The sequence below is a fragment of the Kryptolebias marmoratus genome, unplaced genomic scaffold (genome assembly GCF_001649575.2).
Source record: "Kryptolebias marmoratus isolate JLee-2015 unplaced genomic scaffold, ASM164957v2 Scaffold83, whole genome shotgun sequence".
NCBI classification, from domain to species: domain Eukaryota; kingdom Metazoa; phylum Chordata; class Actinopteri; order Cyprinodontiformes; family Rivulidae; genus Kryptolebias; species Kryptolebias marmoratus.
Genome location: NW_023665817.1, coordinates 10,479 through 19,367, shown reverse-complemented (window position 1 = coordinate 19,367; position 8,889 = coordinate 10,479). Strand labels below are relative to the sequence as shown.

Genomic DNA, 8,889 nt, shown 5'->3' with positions numbered 1-8,889 from the left:
GCTCTGTCTCTGTGTCTCTGTCTCTGTGTCTCTGAGGCTCTGTCTCTGTGTCTCTGTCTCTGTGTCTCTGAGGCTCTATCTCTCTGTCTCTGTGTCTCTGTCTCTCTGTCTCTAAGGCGCTGTCTCTCTGGCTCTGTCTCTGATCTCATCTAGAACCGAGGACAGTTTTCCCTCTCAGGTCGTCACACAAAGCCGTTGTGTCAAAGTCTTCATGTTTATCAGATAAAAAGAACAAACGTCCTGATTGGCTGCGGTCCGGTCACACCTGCAGCAGGTAAACAGGCTGTCAGCTGACTTGGGTCAAAGGCTGTGAAGAGGACTTTACCCTCGATGACATCACACAGGGAGACAGGTGGGACTCTGCGTGTTGTAAATAAAGTTTGGCTGACTGAGTTTACCTGGCGCTCAGCAGGTTCTCTAATTAACACACCTGAGTCCTAACGAGCCGTTAGCAGCTGCTGACCAATGAACATCCAGGTGAGCTCGGTCCTTTCCAGACGTCCTGAGCTAAAGTCCTCCAGAACGACTCTTATTGTGAAACTCCAGGTCCAGTCCTCTTCCTTTTCCTCTGAATCCTCCTGGACATCATGAAGGATCTATGGGGGCGGCCATGATGGAAACATAGGAGGAAGAAAAGCATGCTGGGTAATATAAAAGCTGCTGGTTGCCATGGTGATCCCGGCCGTCTCCACGGAGCAGTGTAGCTACATTTAGCCAGTTTTAGATTAAACCAATGCAGAGCCTTCCTCTGGTGTTACCGCTGACTCTGAGGCGAAAACACGGATCCTGCCGTGGACCCGGTTCTGGCCCGGCGTTCCACCGAGCTGCAGACAGAGCAGGAGATGTTCCCTCACCACCTCCAGGCTGTAAAGACCTGAGGCACGCAGCTGCCGCCGGCTGGTTTCTGTCTAAAATTTTGGGTCACATTTGGTGGTTCTGACCCCTAAAAGACGACGAGGATTGATCTGTGACATTAAATCAAACAGGAGAAGGTTCATCTGTGGTTCTGAACACATTCAGGCGGGTTTTACTCACATTTTGTTCCTGTCCGGTCGATTAGTCCGAACAGGCAAGGACGTCACGGAGCCAACGGCTGACGAGCTGGAAAAACATGATTTATTTTAAAAAAGCAGAAGGGTTTGTTTGTCTTCCTGAGCGGTCAGAGGAGACAACAGCAGAATCAGGACCGCAGTCCAGAGGAGGTTAGTTCTCAGACAGGTGACACACCTGAGGACGAGCTAAAAGCTTCATTTTCATCTAAAATGATGCCTGAATGACTTCAGAGCTCTGATTGGCTCTGTGAGCTCTCAGTCAAAGGCCAGAAAACACTCAGAAACATGGCCGACGTTCCACTTTGTTCCTTTAGGACATTTTCCTGCAAAACTGTTGTAACTTTAAAAACAGCTGATGAGACTTGGCTGAAATTTGAAGCTGAACAACAGCTAAAAGCAGCTGAAGGAAGCTAAATTTAACTGATGAGCTAAATGTTAGCAGACAGAAGACAAGAAGGACAGAAGGACAGAGGACAAAATTGACATCAGAAATCCTGTTAAATCTTTTTAAAAGTCACAGAGTTTGATTTATGAACAAGTGATTAATGTGATTTACTTTAATCATCTTTATTCAGAAAACACTCAAATATGGAGAAGATTTGTTGGGTTTTAGTTCTTATTTCTCGTTGAATTCAGGAGGAAAATCTTTGAAAAGTGAAAGTAAAACTTTAATCCTGTCACAGAAATATGACCATATGTAATAACTTCCCCCATATATTTATAAAGAAGACATGACATCTGGGTAAACACTGACTTAATGAAACATTACCTCTATGGACTGGTTCTACATGACATCCAGAACCTTTCAGAACATTTCAGAACCTTCTCATCTCAGGGAAGTTCTGATGTTTGGTTTTACTTTTAAGGTTTGGAGACAAAATAAAGTGATTTTATGTAGAACCCTGATTGTTCTGGTTTGGTTCTGGTTTCCATGGGTCCCTAGTGTATTAGTTTAAGTGAGTTCGGCACCGAACCTGGGGGACATTTCCAGAACCGAACCGAACATCCCTGCTTGTTGTTTCATCGGTTTGTTTCGACGGTAAAAACCGACTAATCGACGGGAAAAACCCGAACTTCGGTTCCGAGCGGACACTCGGCTAAACTTGAACTTCAGGCCCGTTCACCCGAACTTCTTCACCCGCCGCTGGTTCGGACTTTTACCCGGAAAATTCGGTGAACTCACCGCGACAAAAGTCACCGTCAGAGTCCGGCCAGCAGCGCCGCCGACCCGGCTGGGGCTCCGGGGCAGTCGGCCGGGATGTTCCGGTGAGGAAAGGCCGATAAAAGTGTCAGCAGTTGGGGGTGAAGACGGAACAGAAAGCCGCGGACGGAACCGAAGTCCTGATGAGGTCACTGCGGTAAAAATAACAGCATTCCGTCATCCAGGCAGATGAACGCAGCCAGCCTTAAAGGCGCATGTGCAGAATGCTGCGCCGACAGAAAGTCCCGCCGCTGATTTAAAGCGAACAGCGCGCGAACCCGCACCTGCCCCTTTAAGACCAGAACTGACGCTGCCAGAAGTATGGAAGCCGGGGAGGGCCCAAAATGGTGCATATTTTAATACATTAGCTCATAAGTAGAACTAGTACAACAAACTAGAAGCAGAGCGCCAACCTCCGCCAAGACCCATGACCGTTGTGACGTCATAATGGAGCTGATGACATCATCACTCAAATATGATATTTGAGAATGTAAACACGAACACCACCAAAATTTAGTCATTTGTTCTTTGTAACAACCTCAACATTTCCTGAAAATTTCATCAAAATTCGTTTATTACTTTTTGAGTAATGTTGTGAGCAGACAAACAAACAAACAAGCAAGCAAACAAAAAAGTCATTTATCTTTTTTAAAAACTGTTTCAGTTTCTTCAGCAGGCCTTCACCTGCTGAAGTTAAAAGTTAAAACAAACATGACACAGGAGACGGTTATCTAGATCAGTAAGTGAAGTGAAATTTATTTATATAACAGTTTTCCACAAGGCAACAGTAAACATGTGAAAACGTGCAAACATTATGACTGACAGGGTCTGAGAGAGGAAGCAGGAAAAGCACGAATCACTGAAAATCTTAAGAATAATTTTATCATCTGCAAAAGAAATGATTAATTTAGATGTTATATAAGAAATGAAGTAGTTCCCGGTTTCTCCGGCAGGTGGCGGTAAAACACCAACTCGTTGCTTGAAAGCCGCTAATAAAACCCACGAAGAAGAATGCTGTTTAGGAAACTGATGTAAACAGAAGAAGAAAACGGGTCGGTTCGGATTGTTTGGGTTTGGTTCCGTAGCTGTATCTGCGGTCTGTTCTGTATTTGCTGACTGGACCCGGGTTCGGACTCGGTCGGACTCGGGGTTCGTGTCCTCTGGACCCGGTTTGTTTCCGAGTTTCAGCGGAGCGAAATAATGGAAGATAACAAGGTGAGGAGCTAACAGCTAACCAGCTAACCAGCCTTTAACTAACCAGAACCGATCGGTACCGGTTCTGAGCGGCTCGGTTTTGGAGATCCAGATCAATGATTGTGATCGATGATCGATGCCGATGACCTGTAGGTGTTTACCCTCAGAAAACCTGCTTGTTACAGAGGTAATAACTAGGTTAGCTTGGGTTAGTTAAACAGGATAACCAGGAGATAACCTGGATCCGTTAATAAGAACACCTGACTGACCAGAACCAGCTAAAAGTTCGGATATTAAAGAGTCTCTAAGACTTAACTGTTTTTCTGTTCCTGAATCTGATGATCCGAACCGAATCTGATCGGACCGAGACCCGGTTCTGGTCCCGCCTGGACCTGGTCCCATCTGGACCTGGTCCCATCTGGACCTGGTCCCATCTGGTCCTGGTCTGAGGTTCTGTAGGTGCTAAAAACTGATCACTCAGAAATCAACCCTAAAAATGAGTTCATTTCCTGTGACGTCATTAATCGATTAATATAAATATAATAAAATTAAAGTGAACAAAAATCTTTTATTTATAAAATAACTTTGATAAATACAAGTTTATAAAATATATATACTAAAAATTACATAAATTTATAATGAAATGTCGAAGAAATTACTTTTCTTTATGTACATTTTTCAAAAACATTTATTTTTATTAAAAACAGTAAAATGTATAATACATCAATAAAATATATTTTAATTACCTACATTAATCAAAGAAAAATACAATTATAAAATAAATCAATTTGTCATAAAGCAATAAAATCATAAATATAACAAATTTATGTAATCTAAATAAACCAATTTCATCAAATCTAATAATTATAAAAGATCTCTATTATGAATCAAATTCATTTTAAATATATTTATCCATCCGAGACTTTAAACTACTAACCTAACTAACACGTGCTGCAAATCTATGAAGTAATAAACTTGTTTTTAAAGGATTTATAAAAAAGGACCGTTTTTATTTTCAAAAGATGATCGTTTAGTTTGTAAAGCTCAGTGATCCGTCACCAAACGAGGAAGCAGAATAAATCTGTGCCGAACTCACCGTGTCTCCAGATGGTGGCGGGAAAAGTCAAGAAGCCGGGAAAACGTGGCCGCAAACCTGCGAAAATCGACCTGAAGGCCAAACTGGAGCGAAGCCGGCAGAGCGCCAGAGAGTGCCGCGCCCGCAAGAAGCTGCGCTACCAGTACCTGGAGGAGCTGGTGTCCAGCAAGGAGCGCGCCATCTGCGCCCTGCGCGAGGAGCTGGAGATGGTGAGGGGGCGGTGCCAGTGCAGGCGATCGCAATGTCTCAGTGTGTCTCTCTGAGTCTGGTATCCTCATCACTCTGTGTCTTTGTGTCTCACTGCATGTCTCCGTCTCACTACGTCTCTCTCTTTCTCACTGCGTCTCTCTCTCTGTCTCACTGCATGTCTCACTATCTCACTCTGTGTCTCACTGCATGTCTCTGTCTCACTGCGTGTGTCTCTGTCTCACTGCGTCTCACTGCGTGTGTCTCTGTCTCACTGTCTCACTGCATGTCTCTGTCTCACTGCGTGTGTCTCTGTCTCACTGCGTGTGTCTCTGTCTCACTGCGTCCCGTGTCCTCCTGCAGTACAAACAGTGGTGTTCGGCCATGGATCAGGGGAAGATCCCGTCGGAGATCAAAGCTCTGCTGACCGGAGACGAGCAGAAGATCCCGCCGAGCAGCAGCAGCACCAAGACGTCCAAGAGCAACAAGAACGCTCACAGTTAGCCTGCGGGCGGCGCCGCTCGTCTTCCTCTTTATCATTTCATCCTTCAGCTGCAGGAGCATCATCAGCGCCGCTGTGACCTGAGAACAGATCCATCTGCTGACAGAAGAACCGGACGGACTCAGTTCATGTTGGAGTGGAACTTCCTGTTTTTGTCTTCCAGGACAAAAAGTCTGTTTAAGTCTGTTTGTTTACAGGTCACACGGCGCTCTGCTGGCTTTTATTGTGAAGAGAATATTGAACTTTTCTCATGTTTGTGGTTTTTGTCAGTTTTTCTGATCAGCTGTTCTTGTTTTCGTATTTAATCTGGAAAACCTCCTTTCCTCCATCTTAAATGAGCTGCCGGATTTCGTTTCCTGGCAGCGTTTGAGCACTTTCTTCTGATTGGCCGAAGCACTTTGTGAGATGGATGTTTGTAGTTTTAACTGAACTCTTCTTTCTCAGAGCAAATAAAACATTTCTCATTAAAGTCTGGTTTCTGTTGGTTCTGAAATCCTCCCTGAATCGTTCAATTTGTTGCAGAAATTCTTAAAAATGATCACATTTCTTCAGGTGTTCTGTTTTTTTTTGTTTATTCTAAAACCAACTGCTGCTCAGAGGAGAAACAGGAACATGAACCAGGCCGGTCATGTGACGGATCATGTGACCGGCCCGGTTCTGAGGTCCAGGGTTCCCTCAGCTGAAACTCCAGTCAGATATTCCCCCTCATGTTTAACTGGATATTTGGCCCCAAACAAACAGCTCATATTTGTTTGTAATGTTGGTTTGTTGGGTCAGGTGACCCCCCCACCCCCCCACTCACCTGAAACATCATCATCAGGACACCTGAAAGTTTTACCCTCGTGGTTTGGTTTCCTGTTCCATTTCATACGTAGCTGTTAGCGCCCCGGTTTACTCGGTCCACAGCCTGAGAACATTTCATGAGTTAAACATTTAGTTCTGTGGTTTCACTTTAATGAGTGTTAGTTTGTTAGCTGTCGTCTCAGTTTACCTCAGGAAGCAGAGAAACACACACGGCAGATACACGAGCCTTTACTAACGTGAGCTTCTACCACAGATTACAGAAGCAAACCAGGTGCAGCTACAGCACTTCACTGATCAACAAACACGACACACAAACCGTCTCTGAATAAATAGTAAATAGAAAACTGATGGCTGCCATCAGGGAAATAAAGCCCTTTTTACATCATGAACACATTCTGTGGAGTTCAGCTGTGCCAGCAGGACTCTGACAACAAAAAGTCCTTCACACAAAGGTGTTCAGAGGGTTGGCGTTGGTGGGCCAAGCTACCTTCTTTTCTTTAGCCTCTCGGTCAAAAGCATCATACACCGAGTCTTTGGTGATGGTCTTCGCTTGGACCGGGAGATCCACCGCACCGACGTAGTTCTTTTTGGCCATCCGGGAGCTGGCGGTGATGGTGTACACGTTACTGCGGTAGCACTTCATGGATGACATGCAGAAGGTCTCCCGCATGCCGCGCCTGAAGTTTGCGTTGTAGACGGAGTACAGAGTTGGTTTGGATGCCGTGGAACTGAAGCAGATCCAGGCGATGGCTGTGAAGAACAACACTTCCTGCCTGGTGGGCGCAGCAGACTCCTTTGGGTGCCAGAGCTGGGCGATGTAGAAGGGCGTCCAGGTGAGAAAGAAAACTGAGTTCAGCATGAGGAACATCTTGATGGTCTTGACTTTAGTCCGCGGGACGATGTTCATGGTTCGGCGCACTGTGTGGCCGTCAGCGCTGATCCTCCAGATGTATCGAACCACCCGCTGGTAGAAGGACACGATCAGTCCCACAGGGACCAGGAAACCAACCAGGAGGTGGACTGCAGCGTAGGCTATACTGCCCCAGCTGCCCGGGAGGAAAAAGTCACAGTGGCTGTTTGTAGAACCATAGAAGAAGAAGCAAGGAGAGATAAAGGCTGCATCAAACAGCCAAGAGGCCAGGATCATCTTCTTTGCCTTCTCCCTGGACACCTTGAAGCTGAGGGGATACACGATGGTGTAGAAACGGTCCACAGAGATGGAGAGCAGGACATACACCTGAACACCTGGGCAGAGGTGCTGCAGGTAGCGCACCACCTTGCAGGCAGCGGCGCTCAGCGGCCATTGTCCTGCAGTGACCTGCAGGAGGACAAACGGAGCGCAGCCAAGGCTCATGAGCAGGTCCGCACAGGCCATGGACACCACAAAGTAGTTGGTGGTGGACTGAGTCCTTCGGCTCCTGTGGATGACCAGGCAGACCAGAGCATTTCCCAGTATGGAGACCAGCCAGAGAACTCCAAACACCAGGCCCAGGACGGCGACCTCGCCTGACGTCAGCTCATCGGAGGCGGTGGAGGCGTTGGGCCAGCTGGAGGTCGAGGCCTCGAGGCTGCAGAGCGTGGTGGTGGGTACGGGGGCCAGGACAGTTGAGTTCTCTCTCTTGGTGAAGTTAAAGGACATCTGATACATGAAAGCTGGAGAGTACAGGGAGGGATTTACACCGACTCTGGTTGTTGACTGGGCATACACCATCGCTAGAACATTGGGTCAAAGGTGAGCTGTGGACACAGAGACACAGGTGCTTTATTCCTACAATGACTGCAGCCATCTTTTATGGCAGATACCTGGTGTGTTGGTCAGGGATTGGTTATTTTGTGCTCAGGTTACAAAGACAAGCAGGTTAAACAATTGGCTGGTAGTTAAGAAGATTGGCTGGTCAATTCGACCAGTTAGGAGACAGACTGGTTAGTTTGATGGGCAGGTAAATAAGTAACTGGTTCATACAGTGAGCTGTTCGGTCAGTTTGGAGGTTTGGATGGTGACACAGAAAAGTTAACCCTGAAAATATTCTGCAGAAATGCTGATTGGTACCAGCAGCTCCTGCCTGAAACAGGACCGGGTTTAGAGCTCCAACAGGACCGGGTTTAGAGCTCCAACAGGACCGGGTTTAGAGCTCCAACAGGACCGGGTTTAGAGCTCCAACAGGACCGGGTCCAAACAGGACCGGGTTTAGAGCTCCAAACAGGACCGGGTTTAGAGCTCCAACAGGACCAGGTTTAGAGATGCAGGTTTGATGGATTTCTGAAACTGCAGGAGGAGTGAAATAAATATCGTAAAGGGTAATCTGTAATAAAGGAGCAGTGATTTTCTCTCAGTGAGACTGGAGCTCATTAGAAGAACCAACCTGCAGTCGAGGGTTTTACGTCTCAGAGGAAAACATCTAATGAAGACATAATTTCACTACAGAAATCTCTTCTGGGGAAACTTGAAACTCCCAGGAATCAAAGTGTTAAAGTCGTTAAGATTTTCATTAATCTGTCTGAACCTGGGTGCAGGTTCTAACATTCTGCTTTCTAACTTATAAAACATCATGAGCAGCTAACTGAAAGCTGATTTCATTAGTTCTTCACTGGGACCCGGTCTGGATTCTGCAGGGATCCTGGTCTCCTCTGAGGACGAACATTAAGGAGCCCAGGAGAAACAGCTCTCTGTTTACAGACGGTTCTGTTGACTCTGCTGGATTTACTTCTTAGTAACCTCTTCCTCCTTATGCCTCATCTTCCTTTGCTCACATATCCTTTAAAAAAATCTCCCTTTAAATCAGCCCTGAATCTCCCTTTAAATCAGCCCTGAATCCCTCTTTAAATCAGCCTTAATCCCTCTTTAAATCAGCCT

The 8,889-nt window shown here is 46.1% G+C and overlaps 2 protein-coding genes and 1 long non-coding RNA gene across 4 annotated transcripts in view; 1 reads left to right on the top strand and 2 right to left on the bottom strand.

Annotated features, from left to right (window-relative positions):
* Positions 1-34: 34 nt before the first annotated feature.
* LOC108229438 lies at positions 35-2,438 on the bottom strand. Of its 2 annotated transcripts, XR_005232893.1 has the most exons (4): positions 2,236-2,438; positions 1,036-1,101; positions 431-596; positions 35-265 (listed from the first exon to the last, which is right to left on the bottom strand). It is a non-coding gene; the product is annotated as an uncharacterized LOC108229438 (long non-coding RNA). The 2 variants fall into 2 exon arrangements; XR_001808297.3 differs by having other exon boundaries at positions 35-596; positions 2,236-2,433.
* Positions 2,439-3,249: 811 nt separating this feature from the next.
* crebl2 (cAMP responsive element binding protein-like 2) lies at positions 3,250-5,700 on the top strand. Its single transcript, XM_017405111.3, has 3 exons — positions 3,250-3,468; positions 4,555-4,752; positions 5,093-5,700. The coding sequence occupies exons 1-3, from the start codon at positions 3,454-3,456 to the stop codon at positions 5,231-5,233; spliced, it is 354 nt and encodes a 117-aa protein (XP_017260600.1). The 5' UTR covers positions 3,250-3,453; the 3' UTR covers positions 5,234-5,700.
* A 547-nt stretch (positions 5,701-6,247) lies between these two features.
* Positions 6,248-8,889, bottom strand: part of gpr19 (G protein-coupled receptor 19) — a 3,467-nt gene continuing 825 nt past the window's right edge. The window contains exon 2 of the mRNA XM_037974484.1: positions 6,248-7,772. Within this exon, the coding sequence (XP_037830412.1) occupies positions 6,478-7,746 (1,269 nt within the window). The 5' untranslated portion in view covers positions 7,747-7,772 and the 3' untranslated portion in view covers positions 6,248-6,477. The remainder of the gene's footprint in view (positions 7,773-8,889) is intronic.

Excerpts from the sequence above, each read along its gene's own strand:
- crebl2 (XM_017405111.3), top strand. Across the intron at positions 4,753-5,092 it reads TGCGCGAGGAGCTGGAGATG|TACAAACAGTGGTGTTCGGC; the intron begins GTGAGGGGGCGG and ends GTCCTCCTGCAG.